The sequence below is a fragment of the Spodoptera frugiperda genome, chromosome 25 (assembly GCF_023101765.2).
Source record: "Spodoptera frugiperda isolate SF20-4 chromosome 25, AGI-APGP_CSIRO_Sfru_2.0, whole genome shotgun sequence".
Lineage (NCBI taxonomy): Eukaryota > Metazoa > Arthropoda > Insecta > Lepidoptera > Noctuidae > Spodoptera > Spodoptera frugiperda.
In genome coordinates this window covers 20,808,021-20,832,664 of record NC_064236.1, presented here as the reverse complement: position 1 = coordinate 20,832,664, position 24,644 = coordinate 20,808,021, and the positions used below count along the sequence as shown (strand labels likewise).

The 24,644-nt window shown below is 37.1% G+C and overlaps 1 protein-coding gene and 1 pseudogene across 1 annotated transcript; both read left to right on the top strand.

Moving 5' to 3' along the window:
* The first annotated feature begins 1,415 nt into the window (after positions 1–1,415).
* Positions 1,416–9,574, top strand: LOC126912434 (uncharacterized). Its single transcript, XM_050704543.1, has 2 exons — positions 1,416–2,666; positions 2,758–9,574. The coding sequence occupies exon 2, from the start codon at positions 7,302–7,304 to the stop codon at positions 8,277–8,279; it is 978 nt and encodes a 325-aa protein (XP_050560500.1). The 5' UTR covers positions 1,416–2,666; positions 2,758–7,301; the 3' UTR covers positions 8,280–9,574.
* A 4,633-nt stretch (positions 9,575–14,207) lies between these two features.
* On the top strand, positions 14,208–15,082 carry LOC118281374 (uncharacterized; annotated as a pseudogene).
* The last annotated feature ends 9,562 nt before the right edge of the window (positions 15,083–24,644 follow it).

Here is a 24,644-nt window from a genome sequence, read left to right as displayed (position 1 = left end):
ACGTACCTAATGATTTACGTACCTAATGATTTACTTATTGCAATCCTGCTGAATACTAATAATTTAAAACTTAGTTCTTTAAGGTCTGAATTATGAAAACACATCGCTAAGAATAGGTAGGTAGGGATCTAATCTAATGGGATTGTAGTCAAGCATTAGTTTTTTACGAATAAAAAAAAACACAAAACGCTCAGCTGTTTGCGAGCATAATCTTAGGTACCTACTAACTAATATCAACAAACGCATTGTAGGTAGGTAAGTTCAGCCCAAAGTTTTATTCGTGTTTTAAATCGAATGATGTAAAATTTTGTTTCCTATTTGAATAAAATCGTTACTATTAACCATTAATTAGTAACTGACCATAGGTACGGTATTTATCAGTTGATTCATAATAGCTAATAAATTATGATTTATTAATTAAATTTTATTGGCATCCTGCTGAATACGTAAAACAAACAATTTCAAACTTAGAATCGTAAGATCTGGATAATAAACACACATAGGTAAGTAGGTAGGTAGGTAGTCCAAGCGCTCAGCTGTTTGCGGGCGTGATGTTAGATAAGTAGTTTACAGTGATGGGCAAAAAGTATTTAGATTAATAATTACAAATTACAGTTACATTTGTAATTGAAATACTTTGTAGTAGATTACTTAAGTAACTAATTACAATGAGTACATACTGTAATTAAATACAAAGTAATTGAATTACAAGTTAATCTAATTACATTATAATAGATTACATGAGTAATCTCATAAAATGTAATTGCCTACACATTTATATAGGTATTGGGACACCCCTTTTTTATGGTAGGTAAAGATCATCAAATGACGAATCTCGCTCTTGGGCGGAGCGGAAAACAGTGTCAGACTTTTACCGACTAAAGAACCTACCCCGTTCCTTCCATGCCGTTCGTACTGGGACCAGGCCTTCGTTCAGAAGCCGACCCTGGGCCCCAGCAGGCTTCGACGCTTTTTCAGGGTCTCTACGGTTTGCTGACAACTCCTTGAGGCGCGCGGGAACAGTGCGCGCCGTCGACGACTGAGCTTGGTCCGGACTGTTACCAAACAACCAGACGGCGAGCTACCCATTGCTCGCCGTCCGCAAACCCGCGCCTACGGTGGCTGGAAATCGGGATCGGTGTCCCTGCGGTATCTGGGGCGTTGACGCCGTTCCACAGTGTTTTAGAAACCCCGATTTTGTCTCATGCCCTTTTTATTATTAAAATCGGTAGTATATATCATTCTAAGCATCACAGCGAAAATCCGGCATCGATACGACTTTTAGTTTTGCCAAAAAAAAATATCGAAAGTCTCCCTATATCCGGGTCCGACAAATCACAAAAATATACAATTATTTAAAAAAATAAAGTTAAGTTGGCACTCAAAACAAGAAACATTCTGTCCATTTTTGGAATATGTAATGTTAATAGATTATGAAATAATCATTGTTTTTTTGTATTTCTTTTATATTTTTTATTTCAAGTTTAACGCCATATTAGATTGAGATATTTATATAGTATACTCTTCATACGTTAATCTATCAACATAAAAAAAATCACAATCTAATTCCGCGTTATTCAAAAGTTATTGGATTTTTTTTTATTTTGGTTAGTTAATAAAAATATTGCCTTTCGTAAATTACAAAGAAAAATGACCATGGTTAAAATTAACTGTTAATAAATTAGGTACATGAAATAAAAAAGTATAAATTTAGAAAATGTGTAATGCGTTGAACGGAACCTCTGCCTATAGAGATTGACACTACCTACTCCACTCTAATCGACAAAAAATAGATAAATCGATAATCGATTAATATTAGTAGGAAAAAAAATCGAAAATTGGCAGTCCGATTGCACTTTCTTTGCCAACTGATTCGATATTATAAAAAATCGAAATTTCGTTAGGTCATATCACTGTAATTGTCAGACAAGAACTGACAGGGAACTCATCGTTGGACGAAAACACTTCCCTTCCCTGCCCTTGCAGTACACCTATGTACATATATCGCAACTGTGCGATGCAAACATGCGACATTTCATATTCAAAGTAATTACAATGTAATTAAATACCATGTAATTATGTTACTTTGTAATCAAATACATTGTAATTAATTTCATAGCACATCCAAAGTAATCTAATTACAATGTAATTAAATTATTATGTAATTCAATCAATTATTAATTAGATTACATAAGTAACTAGTTACGCCCATCACTGGGCTGAAATAAGGGGAGCAAAAATTCTAATGTAAGTAACTGACGCATAAAACATTTCTGAGTAAAACATATTTGTTTGTTCTTATTAAAACCTAGGCCCATTTTTTTCAGGTCTTCTCGAGACTCATATATAGATACTGCAGTGGGCTACGTCCAAGTTAGGAGGTCAGACCGCTGCCCCACATTAGGATTTTCTCCTGTGTCGTGCGTGCGTTTACAAACATACAAGTTCACATGCACATGACACCCAGACCCGAAACAACAATTTGTGGATCACACAAAGAGTTTCCTCCGTGCGGGAATCGAACCCGCTACCCGTTGCGCGGCAGCCAGTTGCCCAGCCACCGCACCAACCGTGCAGTCGAAAACTTTATACTGTGACATGTAATATAGATGAGCAAAATGATGTCATTGTAGATTCAATGTGTGAGGACTGTGCAGCTTCAGCTGGTAAGTATTTAATTTATTTCAAGGAACCATATAACAGTGTTATTGTATTAAAACATGTTGATCTCATATAAACTCTGTTTTATTTTTGTAGGTGGTTACAAACACTCAATGCTCCTTCTATTCTGGCTGTCTAAAAAAAGTTCCGAACCATCATCAACAGCAGTTGATTGCTATTGGAGTAAGCCAGCATTATCTAGTACTAGCACAAGTCTAGTTACTAGTAAAGATATCTTTCCAAAAGTGAAAGTTCCTAAGCTGGCACCAAAAGACAGTACTATCCTAACCGAGTTTCAAGAAGAGTGTAAACGTAGGAATATTGGGAACTCCCTTATTTTAAAATTTTGTGCTGGAAATAAACCCAATATGAGGAATATTTTTGATATTATGTTGCAGTTTGTCGATGTAGAAAATAAACATGACTACTCAAATTTTAAACATTATTTAGGAAAAATTATCAATGATGAAATGATACTAGAAATCAAACAAAAAACCATAGGGCAGTCTGACAGCAAGTATTGACATACTGTACACCAAGGAAGATTGACTGCTTCTAAACTTTATGAAGCTGCCCAATGTAAAACAGATGGATCACTAGTAGAACAAATATTAGGCGGCTACAAGGTGCCAGAAACCAAAGCCATACTACGAGGAAGAAAGTTTGAAAGCAGGGTCCTACAAGTTGTCCAAGAGAAATTAGGCATTCATGTCCAAAAATCAGGCTTTGTGCTTATAAATGTCATCTTGAGGGCATCTCCTGATGACATTGGTGAGGATTTTGTCTTTGAAATAAAATGCCCAGCCTCAGAGAAAGCTGTTAAAACATATATAAAAAATAACATAGTTCAAAATAAATATAAGGCACAAATAATGTGCCAAATGCTGGCTTGTAAAAAATCCAGAGGATTCTTCTGTGTTGCAGACCCCTTATTCGAAACAACTCAAAATAATCATGTGGTGTGCATCGATTTTGATGAAGTGTACATCAATGCCATTTTTGGAGTCAATTTACACAGAGTGTGGTTTGAGTAGAGAAAACTCTCTTACACGTCTGATGACTCTCTCAACATGTACTCGTAAGCTTGCAATGACTTTGTTTTGTAACACTTCCGAAGCTGTTAATTTGGTACCAGAGTACACACTTGGTGGCCTCAAGAGTTTTAATTGTGTTTCGAAAAATTCTTATTGTGTCTCGAAAAATTCTGATAAGTACATTGTGAATATTGCTTTGTGAATAAAACTATATTATCTATACTTATAATAAATCTGTAGAGAGGTCAATTCTGTACATGAAATATATTTCCAAAATAACTATCAGCGGGTGATTAGTGATCGATACTGATGCCAAAAATGCAATCAGATTTTTTTTGTCTGTCTGTCTGTCTGTCTGTATGTTCTTTATAGAAACAAAAACCACTCGACAGATTTCAACGAAACTTGGTACAATTGTTCTTCATACTCCTGGGCAGGTTATAGTATACTTTTCATCACGGTACGATCAATAGGAGCAGAGCAGTGAAGGAAAATGTTGGGAAAACAGGAGAACTTACTCCATTTTTTAAGCTTCCGTCGCGTGTGCAGCCTTAATGGTTAAAGCTACACAGAAATAATGTATGACGGAAATGTTCTCCTTAAAATTGTTTAAAAAATATTCCACGACAGCAAATGTCTATCTTTTATGGTTGACTCACGATAACACATATAACTCCCGATAGCTTAGCATTTCGGAGCTTTCTGATTATATTTGTCTACTCTTACGTTTATAACACTCTCATTCATCCCTATTAAAAAAAATGTTAACATTATTACCTACCTATTTAATAAAAAAAAACATGGAAATCGGTACAGAAACACCAAAGATATACATGAATTAAGCTAATAAGCCATCGTGCGTGAATACTGAATCATGCAATAAGGATTATTTTTGTGTAAAGACGGCGGATCCAAATGCAGAAGACCGACATCCGCGCGGACGGAGTCGCGGGCGAAAGCTAGTTATTTATAAAATACAAAATAATGGGAGGTTTCGATGTTGTGTGTAGTAAAAAAATGGGTTCAAAGTATGTGGCTAATATATGACCGTTGTCGTTTTAGGGAACAGAGAGTAAAGTTCCCTAAGAAAAGGAGGATCCTCCGACCAGGCGAGGTGATCGTGCCTGGCGGGCTTTCTGCCCAACTGTTGTTCGTTGGGATTTTCTATCCGTCTTAATTCGCATGTAAACTTCGTATGTGCGATGCAGGATATTTATGACGTCATCCATTGATTTGCTCGTCGATAGTCTATGTGCGACTTCTGTCATCTGTCACTTGTCAGAGTGTCGCCACACCGTGTTTATGTCGCTCGCTATTCTAAGTAAAGCTATTTCGCTTCATTGTACGAAAACGGAAACAAACCATATTGGGTGTATAAGACCTGTGTCAAGTGTAAAGGATAATAATGGATGACATTGAGGACGACAGTAATATATCTATGAGTGTAAGTGTTTCGGATAATAATGAGACGCAAGATCCCTTATCGCCCTTGCCATCAACTAGCACTGCCGATGACGCCGCCGCCACTGACTCATCGCGTCAATTGCGGCTTCTTTTACTTGACGGTACATATTTTAAGCACTTGCCTGAAGAATCATCAGGCAACAAAATCACAGCTTTGTGCATGAAATGTCCTGAAGATATAATGACAAAAGTTAAAGGATATACCAATTGTACATCTAATTTTCTAAGCCATTTGAAAAGAAAGCATGGACAACAATGTATCGAGGAGTACAAAACATACGTAAAGAAAAAAAAAATAAATGAAAAAGAAAAAACTGAAAATATTGCCAAAACTAAAGTAAGCAAAATAAAGAAATCTGATAAAAATAAGCCGACCCAAGATCAGTTCGACGAAAATGTTTTGAAATATTTTATCCATTCTATGATTCCATTACGTGCAATAGAAGACCCATACTTTTTAAAGATTTTTTCGGACTTCTGAAATGGACATCACACTTATGAGTCGACGTACTCTAGGGCGACGCATATCAAATTACTACGAAAAACAAGTGACGACAATCAAAAACCGAACTAAGTGAAGTGGAGTATGTATGCACAACATTGGATATTTGGTCTAGTAAGAAAAGAAGTTTCATTGGCGTCACAGTGCACTGGATCAAAGACGACTTGCGCAGAGCTTCAGTGGCGTTAGCCTGTCAGAGATTTAAAGGCATCCACAGTTACGATCGTTTATCGGAAATCATACAAGAAATAAATGCAGATTACAATCTAAACTCAAACAAAATTGTTGCATCGGTGACCGATAAATTTTGTAAAAGCATTTCAAATATTTTTGTTTCGACGTTGAGACGATGTACAAAGTAGACGTGTCGCATAAATATTCTTTAAAATATAAAACTTACGGTAATCAAACTTGTGCCTAAATAACACTTACTAAAGTATCAAAATAAAGTGTCCCGCATACAAGTGCTTACGACGCTATTCTCCTAAGAATACTACCAACGTCAACGATACACCGGCGCGTGAGTAGCTCTTCACCCCCGCAAGAAAGAGACAGGCTCTTAACTTCGTTTAGTTCGATCGACGTAGCGAGTGCCCGATACAAAGATACCATGAATAAAGTACGCTCACCAACTAGAAGTGGCCCTGGCGTCGGACGTAGTGACTCGCAACCAAATTTACTATCAGGCGTTTCACAACCCGAATTCTCAGACACTTCGACAGTAACCCATCGTAATAATAAACGGAAACAACTTGATGATAATGAATACATTCGAACGGAATTCAGTGAAATGCGCAAGCAAATGTCTGAAATGATGACAATGCTAAAAAATCTCACCACTACGCAAAATGAATTTACAAAAAAATCACAAAAGACATAACAACTATAAAAGAGCGAATCGATGGTATTAAATCCACTACCGACAACCTCACCATTGAACAAAATAATATCAAATCTGATGTCATGTCGCTACGGAATGCAAATGAAATAGCAGAGAAAAAGATTAATGAGATAAGTCATACAGTACAGCTATTAAAATCAGAGCAAGCACAAGCATTTTCATCAAATGAAACCCAGGAAGACATCATAGCAGAAATCAACGAACGTGAACTCCGAAGCAAAAATATTGTTATTAGCGGTATTCCGGAATCCACATCCTTGAACAAAGACCAACGCATAAGCATGGATAAACAGGAAGTAGTAAATTTACTAAAATCAATCGATAATGATTATCCCGAGCCAGAAAAGATCATGCGATTGGGAAAATATGACATAAACAAAACACGCCTAATAAAAGCATACTTCAAATCGCATGAAATTGCAAAGTCCATTCTACGAAACCAAAACAACTCTAAGCGAGATAATATTAAAATCTACTCTGATCAGACTCCAAAACAGCGTACGTTTCTGCAAAATCTTAAAGAGGAACTTAACCGACGTTCACTCATTGAACACAAAGATCTCACTATAAAATACATAAACGGCATACCGAAAATTATGGAGAAACCATCAAAAAACTAAATACTACTACTACAAGCAAAGTCACTGACCCTAATGAAGAAAAAATAACCTATCAAGTCGTCGATAACTATGATAGCATTACCACCTCAAGCAAATCCTTTAAATTTCTCTATGCCAACATGCGAAGTATTGTGAAACCTGGAAAATTTGACGAATTACAATGCGTGATAAAAGCTTTTCCATCATCTTTACACGCATTAGTTCTAACGGAAACATGGATTAAGTCTGATGAAGAAGGAAAACGATTTCAAATACCGGGATACACACATTATTACAATTACAGGACAGATAAGAGAGGTGGAGGAGTTTCAATTTTTATAAAAAACAATTTACAACATACCCTGAGTGAAGAAATCTGTCAAAATTTCAACCATTATCTGTGGATTCGTATCGAAAATTACTCTCTAGACATAGGTGCTGTATATAGAAAACCTGACCAATCAAATGTCAAAACCTTCCTGGATACCTACTCTCAACAGTTACAAACAAAAAAACGTGGGTTGGTTTTTGGCGACTTTAACTTCAACCTATTAAATACAGAACGTGCTACTAATATGTACAAAGAAGTGGTCCAAGAAAACGGTTATGAATTTTTAAACAAAATAGATGAAGACCACTGCACAAGAGAATCAACAACATCAAAGAGTATTATCGATCATATCTGTTCTAATCTTAAACAGAACAACTTCCATAGTGTCATTATCGATACACCTATGTCAGACCATAAACAAATTTACCTAGAACTGAAACGTTACCGACCAGAACCTCTGAAGAAGAGACACTATGAGGTTATTAACTATGAAGTACTTTATAAAACCATATTGGAATCACAAGACCAAAACCTCGACTGCGTGTATGATTTTCTGGAAGAAAAACTGAGAAAGAGTATAGAATCAAGCAAAGTTACCAAAACAAAAACATTAAATCCACCTCGGCAAGACTGGATAAATAAACAAATCATAGGTGAAATAAACAATAGAAATACTTTATGGAATCAACACAAGAAATACCCAAAAGACAAGCAAATAAAAGACATATTTATAAAAAAAAGAAATGAAGTTTCAGAATATATACAGGGTGTCCGGTGGCAGAATTAGGATTTAAATTTCAAACTATTTTCGAACCGTTAGCGGAGGGACGGATGGGGTGGTCTCGTTCGATTCGTCATTCGTGCGGATTCCTTAGCCACGATGTCGCAGTGGACGGGTGAACAACGTGCGTTCGCAATCGAAGCTTGTTTTAAAGCAAACGATTCCTGTGCTATTGCTCGTCGAAGATTTTGTTCGCGGTACAATATCCGACGGTTACGTGATGCGTCAAGCGAAGATTTGATTCGATTGTGGGTGCGGAGGTTCAGAGCAACCAGTTCAGCAGCAAATAATCCGCGGCCGGCACCTAGTCGAAGGTCGAGGACTGATGACAACAGCACTTGTCGCAAACAGTTTTCGTGATAACCCGCGACAGTCCGTGCGTAAGAGAGCGGCTGCTCTAGGGCTCCCAAAAACGATTGTGCACGAAATATTGAAAAAGGACCTTAAACTTCATCCCTTTAAAATTCAAATTGTGCTAGCGCTTAAGCCTAGTGATTACAATTTGCGCAAAAGTTTCTGCGAAACAATGTTGCAGCGATTTCGTACGGTGAACACAATCTTTTGAAGTAATGAAGCCCATTTTCATTTAAATGGAAGTGTAAATAAACGGAACTGTCATTTTTGGTCACCTATAGGACAGAACCCACGATTGAAACATCAACAGCCACTTCACAGTCCCAAAGTGACGGTTTGGTGTGCATTGTCAAGAAGAGGAATAATCGGACCCTATTTTTTTGAAAATCGTCAAGGACAAGTCATTACTGTGACTGCCGTTTCTTATCAGCGAATGCTTACCGATTTTTTTCTGCCAAAATTAAGAGAACATCCTGCCTACAGTTCACAGACATGGTTCCATCAAGATGGCGCCACGCCTCACACTGCTAGAGAGACCATGGCGCTTCTTCGTGATTTGTTCCCTAACAAATTAATAAGTCGTTTTGCTGACATCCCCTGGCCACCCAGGTCGCCGGATCTTACCCCATGGACTTTTTTCTGTGGGGGTACCTCAAAAGTAAAGTTTATGAAACCACCCCACCGACCATCTCAGCATTAAAAGAAAATATCGTTCGCGAGGTTAATGACATCCCGACGGCCCTTCTTCAGCGAGTGGCGCGGAATACCGAAGCCAGATTCCAAGAGTGTGTCCGACGCGATGGTCAACATTTACACAAAAAAGAAATTTACAAATAAAATCCGCAATTCCCTTCTTTGTTATAGTCATTGAAATAAAAAAAAATATTCTGCCGTTTTTTTATTATTTAATTTTAAAATCCTAATTCTGCCACCGGACACCCTGTACAACAAACGAAGTCAAAATACTATATGAAAGCTTTTGATAACTGCAAGAAGCAGCCGTTGAAAATGTGGAAACTTATAAATAGTCTGTCACGCAACAAAGTAACGGAAAATGCTGTCCCGCGAAAACTCCAATCATTGAGTGGCATCGTGAGTGATCCAAAGGAGATCTGTGAATGTTTTAACGACTTTTTCGCAAACGTTGGCTCGATACTGGCAAATCAAATTCCTGCAAAACACCATCCATCTGGTAAACCCTTGACAATCTTATCTGGATCTCACACAAATACACTCAGTAACCTAGAACCCACAACAACAAACGAAATACTCAAAATAATTAATAACCTAAATAACAACACTAGCGCCGGTTTAGAAGGTATCACCACGAAATCATTAAAATGCGTTGCAAACATAATAGCAGAAGAACTCACAAGCTGTATAAATAAATGTATGGAGTCAGGTACATTTCCAAATAGTCTTAAAATCGCAAAAGTTACGCCAGTCTATAAATCTGGAATTAAAACGGAGCCTGGAAATTATCGTCCCATCTCAGTTCTCCCCGTGTTATCCAAAATATTCGAAAGGGTTTTATACAACCGTCTCGAAAAATACCTTATCTCACTAAACTTCCTCTATGATAAACAGTACGGCTTCCGACCAAAGTCAAATACACTTTCAGCGACAATAGACCTAGTGACAACGATAAAGCTTAATATCGACAGCAAGAAAATCGGTCTAGGTGTCTTCATTGACCTAAAAAAGGCTTTCGACACAGTTAGTCACGAATTGCTGATACACAAATTAAATGAAATTGGCATAAGAGGCACTGCCCTTGACATCTTTAAATCCTACCTGTCAAACCGATACCAAGTGGTAAAGATTGGAGACACTCAGAGTAACCCTAAAATAATAACGTACGGTGTGCCCCAAGGCTCAATTTTGGCTCCTCTCCTATTCCTCCTATACATCAACAGTGTCCACCAAATTGGCCTAAAAGGGAACCTAACCCTCTACGCAGATGACACATGTCTATTTTACTTTGGTCATTCTATTGATGCAATCATAAATGAAGCACAAAGTGATTTAAATTTACTTAGCCTGTGGTTTCAGCAAAACCTGCTTACCATAAATACCACAAAAACCAACTATATAATATTCGCAGCGAAGAACAAAAAAGTTGGCAACTACACCCCCTTAAAAATAAATAATCAAATTATAAATAAAGTAGTTCAGGAAAAATATTTAGGATTAATTTTAGATAGTAAATTGACATGGTTACCACACATCTTAAAAATAAAGTCAAAGCTACAATCACTAACGGGTACCCTTCGAGGCATCACTCGTTGCTTACCACGGAAAATTAGATATTTGATCTATTCCTCGCTCGTTAAGCCACACATTGACTATCTAGCTGAAATATGGGGTTCCGCCGCAAAAACACACATAAACCTCCTACAAACTGCACAAAACAAACTACTCAAAACGTTATTTAATTATGATTACCTCACCCCAACACTAAAACTGTACAAAGAAACAAAATTAATGAACATTACACAGACATACATTTATAATACATGCATACTCATACGAAAAATACTAAACAAAAATATACACTCAAACATCACCTTCACGAAAAGAAAAAAAATACACAAAATGAAATTGAGACGTGAACAAGACCTACTACAGCTATACCCATCCCGAACAAACTATGGAAAAAAAAGTATAATGTGTGAAGGATCCAAAATATACAATAAATTACCAAAATACATCACAGAGACCAAATCCATAACCACTTTTAAAAAATTACTCAAACAGCATATCATAAAAAATTTACATTCCCCACAATGACTTCAAAGCCACATCCAGCCATCGTTTATCTGTGTTGAACGGATCTTTGTTCACCTACCTTAAGTTATAAGTTGATGTTTTGAGCCCATGTATCCAGTGAACGTTGAGTAGGTCCGATTATGATTAATATTTTTTTTGTTCTACCCACAAATAAGAATTATAGAAATGTATAGTTTCTTGCTAAATTAACTTTTAACATTTGTTCTCAATAACTATGACTAATGTTTTTATTATCAATGTTCTCATGTAAGTGAATTGTTGTATTCTTATGAGAATAAAGTTTCTTAAACCCGAATATTTGGTGTGAAATTATCCAACATTGACTTTGTAGATACAGATAAACAATTTCAAGCTTCTCAGTCTCCTGAAGATAGCTCTGAGTCAGATGATGAAAAGACTGAGCCAATGAATAATAGGATAGTTTAGATGAAAAAAAGTGTTTTGAAGAGATGCAGTGACCGCGCGCTCTCCGCCCTCTATCTCGAAAACGGTTCACCGTATAAAAAAAAAGTTTACACAAAAGTTGTAGAGAATTTTGTATTCTACATTATTGGTATTAAATGCAAATACCAAAAACCCATAGGAAATGAGATATTTCCAAAAAACCGCAAAAACAACGATTTTTGGGATCTTTGACCCTGAATTTTAAGAGTTGCTTACCATATGTAGGTTTTGAGACAAGTTTTAGGGGGTCAATATACAAGTATATACAAAATTACAGCTGGATACCTCGCATTCCGAGATTCTTACCTAATTTAACCTTATTTGACTGGACTAGTAGTGCAAGATTGTACTCATCTATCGCAAGCAATGTATTACTATTAGTCTGCTTGCGATTATATCGTTTTTGTCTATAAAATTCATTATGCTAATGTTATAATTACAAATATCACAAGTATTTTAATGTTTTTGGACTTACCGGTGAAAAGAAATTCCTTCTCGTGCTATGCTACACACCTGGCTTCTTTTCCGACACGTTATAATAACGCAAGACGGCATAATATAATATTTTTGCGGAGATACGTACGCTGTCAAAACATGACAGCGATTGCTAGCCGGTAAGTATGAGCATTTGAGCGCTTCGCGCGTTCGCTCGCAAACTCGGTGCGCGTGGCCCGCCCACAAGGCCAATCCAGTCTTTTATTTTATCCATGGGTACAGTGCTCTCAACGAGGCCTGACAGGTCTGAAGTTAGACTTTACGAACTTTCGCGCAGGTACATTCGTGTACAAAACTATTACTGCAATATTATTTTTTATAAACCTAATGTACCTACTAATAAAATTCCCTAATCAGTGACGAAGTACAAATAAACCAAATATATTACTTTTTCATAAACTGAGTTAAATCATTAATGAGTTTTCTCGCTTGGCGATTTAAAACTCTAGTGCCAACTGACATTTGCACAAATTAATTGCAAACTTAAACACTAAACAAAAACTAACAAAATACTTAAAAACTTAACAATAAAAATTAACAACAGTAATAACGAAATATACGAAAAGTTTTGTTACCGACTGCAGTCAAGGTGACTCAAGACAGAGATAGTGACACTAACACAACGCCGATCCTAACGTGTGACAGAGACATATTACCGGGTACCGAATATTGCCGAATAAGCACGAAGATTCACGAAGTAACCAAAAAGGGATGTCCAAGTGGCGTGCGTGAGGGTGTTCTTTAATCGATTTTCTTAAAATCGATTACTACGAGACAAATTACTTATCACACAAAAATATATTTATTTTCAATGCTATATTGATGTATTAAATTTTCTTAAACAGTCGTTACTCAAATAGTCGTTAATGATAATTGATATTCGAGTAAATCATAACTTTCAATTGAGAATATACTTTCTTTTAGTTTTATTTTCATGTCGAAATATTGTTTATTAATGACAAAATTAACTATATTTCTAAATTTTATTTCGTTTAATATATCATATAAAAAAAAAACAATAAACTCTAAATAAAAATATCGATTGCGATATTTGATCGATAAAGGGTCAATTGTATTTAGAAATGGCTCGCCTCATGCCACCATTTGGTTCTAAAAAAGACTTATTGCGCAGCCTTCTGCACGTTGTTCAGTGCCTCTAGCCAAATGTCTCTTTAGCGTTCGTCGACAGAGAGAGTAGAAAACTCAATGTATGGGGATGACACTGACAAGTGTCAAAATTTATGTCAATCCTGTACAATATAGTTTTCTATTCTACAAGTAGACATGCGCTAAATGCCATTTGGCTAAAGGCTCAGACCTGCCAAGATCCGTCGGGAGTACTGTACATGTATGTCGACCCAGCGCGACGTATAGACAACTTGCATACATCGTACAAAGTTAACATTTATCTAGCAGGAACTAATCCTACGTTTGCACATACTGACACATTTTTACATGTTTGAAGTCGCGAAATAGTAAGTATTTCTTTCAGAGATTAAAGTGACTATCTTACAATTTAATAAAACAATAGTTTTTAAGGGATTTTTTATTTAGTGCTTTTAAAAGTAGTGCGCTACAAGTAATAACGATGCTTATACATAATATTATAGTACGAGCTATATACATGCCCAACTAACAATTTTGCCCTATAACCAAACCTTATTTCTCAAAAAAGCTGGGTAAATGATGTATAATATATCACTCGTCTGTGGATACTCGTCAGTGCAGTACGCGTCGCTCGAAATAATACATAGATCGCCAACCTTTTGTATCTTTTACATTACATTAAGTTCACAGTTTTATAACTTGGTTTGGCGTTTAGTTTGAATTGTGCTAACTTGTACATCAATTATGAAAACGTGTGCAGCTTGTAACGTACAGTTCAGCGATGGAGTCCAGTGTGGGAGCTGCAGGAAGCTTGGTACCACTAGAATGGCTCAATGGAAGTGCCCCACCTGCCGATCGTCGTCACCGGCTATGCTTACTCCTGAACCAGCGTCACTTGAAACCATATTGAGTGAAATTCGTGACATGAAGGTCCAATTACAGAATCTGCCAACCTTGGTAGGCGATCTCCGGGTAATCAAGGAGGAGCTAGCTGAACTTAAAATTACATGGGAAGGCGCGAGTGGTAGACTAGATGACTTCGACACCAGGCTCGCGGAGGTGGAAGCTAAAGCATCAGGACTCAGTAACCTTCAGGAAACAGTCAATAATCTGCAGACCGACTTGGCGAGGGCGAAATATGAACTTGCATCCTACGAACAACGATCCCGACTAAACAATGTTGAAATTAAAGGAGTTCCTGTAAGAAAAGATGAAAATCTTTTCTCCATTATTGAAACTATCGGCCGGAAGGTTAATTACAGTTGCCCTAAATCCCAGGTGAATTACGTTTCAAGGGTTCCTATTTTCAACTCGAACGAAAAACTAATAATAGTGAGTTTTTAAACCGATACGTGAAAGAAGATTTCATTGCAGCTGCACGCGCCGTTAAGGACCTATCTACATCCCATATTGGGTTCCAAGGTACATCTCAGCGTGTATATATTAATGATCATCTGAGCGTGGAGTATAAGAAGCTTTTAAGTAAGGTTAAGATCTTGGCCAAGGAGAAGTGTTATGAGTTCGTATGGGTAAAGCATGGAAAAATTCATGTACTAAAAAATGCTAATTCCAAAGTAATTATAATACGAAAAGAAACGGATTTAAACAAGATTGTATAACGTGTTTCCTATGTCTTCTAAGTAATTTTTTAATTTTATTTCACTGTTTTATTTCATTTCAATTGCTCATAGTTATACTAATACATTGTATCTTTGTATTTGCTTACCAAATGTTTAACACCTCAGTCACACTAATGAGCTTACCACCTCTTTTTTGTTTAGCTAAAAAATTCCATTATATTTCTTGTCGCGCTGTTTACTTTAAAGCATCATCGCATGTCAATACGTTTGTCTCGCTCTCGCTTGCACGCACTACGCAATACTGCTTGCTTATTCGCACACTAACTTACTACGTAATTTCTAATAAATATGGTTCTCGCGCAAACTTTTTTACAGTTTACCTTCTTAACATATTTAATGTTTTATTTTATAAGATTAAACATTATAATATAATGAATTGTTTTATTACAATATATTGTAACGGTACATATTCAATTATTGACCATATTCCTCATGGCCCATAACGTAAATATATATTACCAGAACGTTAGAGGTTAAGGGGTAAAACAGACATTGTTAATTACAGGCCGATATCTAAATTGTGTATTATAGCTAAAGTTTTTGAAAGAATAATATATAATCAGGTTTATAATGCTCTGAAAACTCATTTAGTCCAGTCCAACATAGTTTTTTGAAATGAAGGTCTACTGTCACAAACCTAATTCTTCTGAATGATTTTATCACAGCCGCCATGGATAACGGTGAGCAGGTCGATGTCGTTTATACAGACTATAGCAAGGCATTTGACCGTATCGATCATAATATTCTAATTGTAAAGTTAAATAGTATGGGAATACGCGGAGGTCCCAAGGAGAACAGGTCCCAAGCAGTGGTACTCAACAACTACATTTCTAGCTGGGTTCCTGTTCCTAGTGGTGTGCCGCAGGGTTCGTTGCTCGGTCCTTTGCTCTTTGTTATCTGTGTTAACGACATCGACTCTTGCTTGACCTCATCCAAACTACTGTGTTTCGCTGACGATATGAAAATATATGCCACAATATCATCGCCAATGGACGTAATAGCACTCCAAGATGACCTGCGCCGACTTGAGGACTACTGTAAACTGGATCTCAATCCCGCAAAATGTTCGGTTATTACGTATTCTCGAAAGCGTTCAAATATTGCCTCATCATATACCCTAGGAAATCAAGTTTTACCCAGATTGGACTCTATCCGTGATCTGGGAGTTTACCATGATTCTAAGCTCACTTTAGAAATGCATGTTGACGCAATAGTTGCTAAGGCGTCCAGATCACTAGGTTTTATAATGAGGTTATCCAAGTGCTTCTCTCAAGCCAAAACCTTAAAAATTCTATACTGCACTTTTGTAAGAAGCCACTTGGAGTACGCGTCTGAAATATGGAACCCATGCTATCATAAATATATCAACCGCATAGAGAGTATTCAAAAAAGATTTATTAAATACCTATGTTACCATCAAAACATGCCGTATCCGTCTGAAAATTACTTAAACCTCTGTAAAAATTATCATATATTACCCCTAGTTACTCGCCGCGAGATCTCGGACTGCGCTTGTTTGTTAAAAAAATTCAATAATAGTATAAACTGCCCCGAAATTTTGTCCAAATTTTATTTTAACACCCCTAGAAAGTCAAAACGTTTTTATCAGCCTCTGCGTGTGCCATTATCCTCAACAAATTATCGACAGAATTCGTACATTGTGCGTGCAAGCAGAAATTTGAATGAGCTGTGTAAACAGTGCGACATAGATCCATTCCTGAGTAGTGTGCCCTCTGTTAGGAGGTGCTTGAGCCGACACTTTTTCATTTAATCAGTTTTATATACCAATGTGATTGATGTACGACTTAATTACTATAGTGTATATGTTTTTTCTATCTATGTGTTATTTTTTTTTTACAACTGCATAAGTACCTAGTGTCCATATGATTTTTAATTTTATTACTCTGTATTTTAAAAGTGAGGACTTGTTATTGGCTGACAGTCCAACTTTCTGTTCATAATATGTTTTTTTTTAGCTGTAAGTCCTCCATGTTCCTTAAATAAATAAATAAATAAATAAATAAATAAAGGTTTTGGTGGTGACTGATTGTTGTGTAAAAGCGTTTGACAACACAGTTTGGCTCTATAAGTTTATATAGCAAAAACGACCTATTAATAGTTGATGTAAAGGTTTACTTCACGACTTTATATAGCTGTTATAGTCAGGCGTTATAGCAACCTCAATTACACACACACACACACAACTTCACGCCTTTTATCCCCGAAGGGGTAGGCAGAGGTGCACATTACGGCACGTAATGCCGCTATACAATGTACACCCACTTTTCACCATTTTTGTTATAAGTCCCATGTAATAGGGGGTGAGCCTATTGCCATATCCTGGACACAATTCCAGACTCCGTGCTACTACTGAGAAATTTTCGAAAATCCGAAAAAACCCAGCAATACTTTGCCCGACCCGGGAATCGAACCCGAGACCCCTTGTTCGGCAGTCGCACTTGCGACCACTCGACCAACGAGGCAGTCAGTATACAACGATTGAACTTCATAACAGTTTTAACTATCACCCTAATGCGCCTAATTTGCGCAATAAGGTTCGAAACGAACTCTTATGTGTCGTTTGTGAAAGTAGAGATGACAACTCAGGAATAAGACGATATTGCGATATTGAGGGTTTTAAGATCATCGTTACAGTACACAGTAATATAGTGGGCACAAAAAGTCTACATCGGAGTGATTTGGTGATACAGCTGAGTTTCAAATTATATTTATATAGCTTAATTGTCTTATAAAGGGTTGTTAATGCCCATTATAGCTGTAGTGATAAACTATATCACAAATACACTTTTTAGAAGAAGATTGTTTTTTTGTAACTATTATAGTTCCTCTATTACACAACAGTACTATAACGGAAATCTTATGTGTTTTAAAACATTATTATTGTGTATAAAGGTAGGCTAGCACTGCTTTTAAATTATAATTCCGTTTTGTAAAAGCACTTCTATCACTCTTCTACAACAATATTGACATTTTGATACAGTGTAATACAATAATGCCGGTTTACATTTTTCCAGAAGCACTGGAATGAACTGAATCCAGTAAGCATTCCAGTCCAGTAACTGGATTCGCGGTCTACTTTTCGGTCCAGTGCGATCAATCCAGTGCAACTGGAATAATGTAGACGGCCAATCCAGTGCCATTCCAGTGCTGACGAAGTACACACGTGTTGGTTGTTTTTGCGGACTTTTTTTGCGAAGAAAAAGGATTTAAAAATGGTTAAGTTATCTGAAGACGAAACTATAAAGTTTGTCTCTATATACAGAGATAATCCGTGTTTATGGGACATAACATCAGAAAATTATAAAAACAAAGCTATGCGTCAAACTGATTCTGATTTCGCTGATCCAATTTCTCACCCAAATCCGTTCCTTTTTTTTAGTTCCTTATCAACCTCATTAATAACTTCTTGTAGCAAGAGTGATTGAGCACGTTTAAAACATTTTCGAACTGATCTCTTCTTGAAATCATTGTCACTGTAGTGTTCACACTTCAACGGCTTCTAAATAACTGGAATAATGTAGACGTACAGTAAGACCCATTGTAATCGGCATTTATTCAGGCAATGACAAACCTTCGGATTTGGATGATTACCTAAGAATGTTTGTGGATGAGATAAAACAACTACTGGAAAATGGCCTATCAATAAGTATCAATGGACATGAGAAAAAAATAGGCATCAAAATACGGGCTTTTATATGTGACTCTCCAGCTCGTGCTATGATCAAAGGTGAGTTTAATTTAATACTATATTTTATTTATTTTTAAGACTATCGTTTTGAATCCAACATTGAAAGAAAGCTGCCAAATATACAGTGATTTTTTATATTTGTATTGATTGTTTTTTTGTAGGAGTATGCAATTACAAAGGTAAACATGGGTGTTTGAAATGTACGGTAGAAGGAGAATATTCGCACGTGTCAAATACCGTTATATTCCCCAGATTTGGTTGTCCGAAAAGAAATGATGAAGATTTTCGAGTGAAAAAATACGGGCTACACCATAAAGTTGATTCTCCACTTCTGGAACTACCTATAGATATGATAGATGATTTTGTAGTAGGAGATGCCCTACATATATTAGATTTAGGGATAATGAAACGTTTTCTTATTGGATGGAAAGATGGAAAATTTAAAAAATCTACTAAGTGGAGTAGTCAAGATATTACGATAGTCACAAATTTTTTAATAACTTGCAAAATGCCCAAGGAAATCCACCGATCCGTCAGAGGTCTTGACCACTTAGGCTTTTGGAAGGGCTCAGAATATCGTACATTTCTGTGTCCGTTACGCCAGCAAGAAAGTGTCACCTAGAGTGATATGAGTAGAACGTATAATTAGTGCGCAATCTGCTGTAAATGTGCGCCGCATAAAAAAAATGTGCGTGTTGTAGTTTTGAAAAAAAATACGTAAAACGATTGCTGGAGTAACGTTGTTCTAGCAAGAAAATTCTAGACGAATTATCGGAGAGATAAAATACATACATGGGCAGAGAGCTTATATTTGTGCAAGAATGTGTACAAATCAAATTGTTGAACGAGTAGCCGAAGCTCTGGATATTAGCCGCAATACTGTTTCACGTATAACACGTGAAAAAATTGGCCCAGATGGGATGTCTGACAATAAATTATCATCTCCCAAGAAAAAGCGGACCAAGGTAAAACCAATCACGAATTTAGATGGTTTCGCTAAGGTTGCTATTAGGAATCACATTTATAGTTATTATAGAAGAATGGAGTTACCCACATTGAGCAAGCTTCTCAAAACATTAAAAGAAGCCGACTTGTTTAAAGGAAGTATTACATCGTTGCGGCAAGTTTTAAAAGATATTGGCTTTGTTTATAAAAAAATTAACAAAAGGAAAATAATTATGGAGAGGACTGACATTGCTCTAGCCAGGTACACATTTTTAAGGAAGGTTAAAAACATAAATGATTGGAGTAAAGTTGTCTTTCTGGATGAAACGTGGCTAAATGCCAACCACACAGTAGGTAAAATTTGGGTGTCCGTTACGCCAGCAAGAAAGTGTCACCTAGAGTGATATGAGTAGAACGTATAATTAGTGCGCAATCTGCTGTAAATGTGCGCCGCATAAAAAATTGTGCGTGTTGTAGTTTTGAAAAAAAAAAAACGTAAAACGATTCCTGCTGGAGTAACGTTGTTCTAGCAAGAAAATTCTAGACGAATTATCGGAGAGATAAAATACATACATGGGCAGAGAGCTTATATTTGTGCAAGTATGTGCGCCATAAATATAATTTGTGCGTCTTCAGGTTTTCGAGATATTGCGTTTCTCGCTGCAGTAACGTTTTGCGAATTCGTGTATCTCTAATACCATTTTATGTGCGCCTGTAGAATGAACATACACGAATAGCTCTTAATTAGTGCATATTTGTGACATAATTAGATGCCAGATAATATTTATAATTTTCAAGTAATCGCGCTTTATTGAAAACTTAAAAAAATATTGTAGCGCCTAAATGAGAAGACGTATAAGCTCGCTAAAAACTGTATTCGTTCCATCTTGTTGTTTATAATTACCATAAAAAGTTTCAAAACAGAACCTACAAGCGTTAATGAATAATATTACTAAAAGTCAAAACGACGGCATCATAACTTTGACGCCAACAAACAAGAAACTGGCTCAACCTAAGATGTGTAGATGTAAACCAAAAATTAGTGCATTTCTCAAATAATATATAGTACAAATATCCAGCTTCAACTGTCAAAACAGTTATTCAGCGCAGGTTAACCGACCAAATTCGAATGACTACAAAAAAGCGACGGATTCATACGTATCGATGACCTTCTTAACTTTACTCGCTAACTGGTTGAAACGTATTGTGCCCGAGTACAGTGCAGTAGAAAATAGTTAAAAATAAATAACTTTTGATTAGATTAAACATACCTATTCTTCTATCATTCTATTCTAGCTGTTCCGGTAACTTTGCACACGATTATGTAAGTACATCATAAAAAGTACCTAGCCTAAGCGCTATTCCTATAATAAGTATAGGTAAGTTATCTTCATTTCAAATTTAATTAAAATACATTCAGATTTTTTTTTTGATTAGACAAATAAATTTAGCCATTTGCATTTATTATATTAGTAGAAAAAAACAAGAACTTTTTAATAAGTTCTTGTTTTTAAGTTCAAGAAATATGTGATGAATACTACAAATACCCCACAACAGTAAAAAATACACAAAGCGTGTATACATTTTAACTAGTTGATATATATCTAATATATCAACTTTTAAGTTTTTGATTATTAATAGATTTAATTTTTTCGCTTCGTTTCCGTTTACCTGGTCCCGCGCCACCCCCCGCTGCACTGGGAAGAAAGTGGATTCTTCGAATCATAGCGCGATCAAAATATGTATTAAAAATATTATTTATTATTCGAGTTGTCATGGCGCTCGATAGATGGCAGTAAAATCGAAATAGATCGCGCTATGGTTTCGTTACCTCAATTTAGTTAGGTCCGGCGTCAATCTGACGTCCGGTGAGTACGAACAAACCCCCTCTAGCAGGAAAAAGTGGTATCAATAAATAAGTGAGTGCAGTAACAGTGGTGTTTGTGTTTGTGTATAATATCCCTCTGAAGCCGACCCTCTGAGTTCTGTTCATGGTCCTTAGAGAGCTGGATACATCGTACTCCCGAGAGTTTTTTGCGCGGTCACTAGTGTCGGGAGTGACCGCATCCTAAAATGCTGGACGGTGGCGGGCGGACCGCTGTCCAGTGTCTAAAACTCTGCCACTTCGACTGGTGCCTGGTGGGAGGTACCGAAGAGTTGGAGGAGCAGCCGGGGAGTTGGGGCCTGGAACTGCCTCTTGGAGCTGAGGCTGCCAGGCGACAGCGGGGATCTGGAACTGCCTCTTGGTGCTGAGGCAGCCAGACTACTGCAGGGATTAAAACCATTTTAAAGATTTAAAAACTATATACTTTGACACAAGAAACCAACGCGTGAGATTAGACGAGTTTTTAGTACAGCACCATGGTTTTATAAATGGAAGTGTAAAACTTAGTTCCAGTGACGTTTTGCATAGAATAGAGCCAAGAAAACGAGCTCATCGAACTCTGCTAACAAAACGAACAGAAAATAAACGAGCAAATCTTACCTCTAAGCCTTTGAAGTGCGAAAATAACGATTTTGAGGCACAGTCAGTCTTTCAAGATAACCCGATAAAAATTGAGAATTGGAGGGGGCTAGCGGTATCCACACATAGAACTTTTAAACCCAAACCACTTTATATTTTACAAAACGGCAACGTAGCAAATTCTAAAATTGAAAATAGGACTATCATAACAAATACGTGTGCATTCGATTCTGTTGCACAAACGTTTGCGATAGCATACAAAGATAGGCAACACTTTAAAGATTCTGTAGATATACATATTAATAAAGGAGAATTTAATGAATTCTTGTTATTCATTACAGAATTATCGAATGTGAAAAATTTTTGTAAAAAAATATATGATCTGAGAGCGAAATTGCTCCTTAAACTTTTCAAAACTTTAAACACCCAATACGTAGTTGACTGTTCATGTAATGCGACCAAAATATTAGATGAAATATGTACAAGTAGCATATTCGTTTCAGCTATAAGACAAAGAGTTTGCTCTAATAGTATGTGCCCAAGTTATGAAGATGAAAATAAATTGTTCAATTGCAAGTATTTGCAGTTGAACATGGATATAATAAATATACTTACTCCGTAATACACGCGAACGAAGCCGCGGGCATCAATTAGTTTGCAAATATTACTAAAGGTATCAATTACCTGCAAGAAGCTTGTCAATCATGTTTAAAAACAGAATGTCCACCAGAGTGTCACATTTGTCGCGGTGGAAATGTGTCATTTGTATACGAGGTTAAAGACATTATCATTTTTGAACTTCATGATATGTATGCTATGTTGGATGATCTGCTCTTACCATCGAAATAAATAATAAGGAGTACACAATTCTATCTGTAATAGAATATCAGCCTATTTGAATGTTACGATGACCTTTATAGTAAAATCCAACGGCGCGGGCACTATAATATTATGCCACATATAATCAGGGTGTCCACAGCTAATGTTCAAAATAATTCCCTGACTTTTCCCTGACTTTCCCTGACCATTTTTTTAAATTTCCCTGACCAAATTTAGGCCGTGTTCAAACCAAACTGACTGTAACTCCTTTTATTTCCATACATATTCAGTTTTTCGTTTACATATAACCGACAATACGTTATTACATGTTCTTTAGTACACTGGGACTCATAGTAAGCCTGCTCACATTCGGCGGCTTACAGTTAGTTTGGTTTGAACACGGCCTAATCATTCAAGTAGGTATGTTTTATTTGTAAAGTAGTTTATAAGTTGAGTAAAACTGCATACAGGTAATATTTTAATTTCTTTTATTTTATACTAGCTGTGCCCGCGACTTCGTCCGCGTGGAATAGTTATTTTAGGCATTATATTTATTTTTGCAAACAACTTTCTCAGCTTCATAAATTATAGCTGTTCCCCACGGTTAATTTGTGCATTGAAAAGTCGTGATAGCACTGTATTATGATTATAAGGCACAATCCACACTCGTTTTGTGTTTCAGAAATAAAATTCCTAGGGTACTTTTTAGATGGGCTCGCTCCATACGCGTTATAGCAGTGGTAAGTCCCCTCTTTGAAGAGTGGCTTGAGAAGACTCACTGCGTCCTCACCTACCGCCTGACGCAGGTACTTACCGGACACGGAAGTTTCGGTTGGTACCTGTTTCGAATTCGGCGGGAGGAAACACCCGGGCGTTTCGTCTGGGTGTCGTCATTGCGAGGACCGCGTGGAAGATATGGTGGAGCATACAGTGGCGGTGTGCATTGCATGTGCTGAGCATCGCCATGTCCTTAGGGATGTGAATGGCGACGGTAACCTCTCACGTCCGTGTCTAGTTCAGGCCAAGGTGCGGAGCGAGGGGGAAAGGGACGCCGTCTCCCCCTCTCGAAGCAGTCATCCTAGCTAAGGAGGAGGCGGAGCGCATGAGGGAACGATCCTCATCACGCCCCAGCCGCCGCAGAAGACACTCCGGGCGTTGAGGATTGCTTGACGATCCCCGGCCACCGTAAGTGCGGGTCTGCGGACAGCGAGTAAGAGTAGCTCGTCGCCCGATCAAAACCAGACCCGTGCGTACCGGGGCCCCGGTAATCTTTTTATTTGAGTCGGGGCTCAAATCAGAACGAAGTGATTTCTACACTCCTTCTCGCTTCACCCAAGGCAGGCGTAGCCAACGGATGATTTTCCCCCTCAAAAAAAAGAAAAAGTACTTTCTAGAACAAATGTTTTCTTTCATACATGGTGACGCAAGGTTATGAAATCCTTAACCTTTTGAACGCCAATGGCATGAATAGATGTCATGCGCAAGCGTGCCCTGTGCGCCACCGACATCTATAGATGCCAAGAATCCCTAATATTTTCAGGGTTATTTCGTTGAATTTGTTGCTTGGCGTGGAGGGCACAGCGAAGCGTTTATGCTCTGGCGGT

What these genes read in the sequence shown, in the direction of transcription:
- LOC126912434 (XM_050704543.1), top strand. Translation starts at nt 7,302, where the DNA reads ATGCGAAGTATTGTGAAACCTGGAAAATTTGACGAATTACAATGCGTG.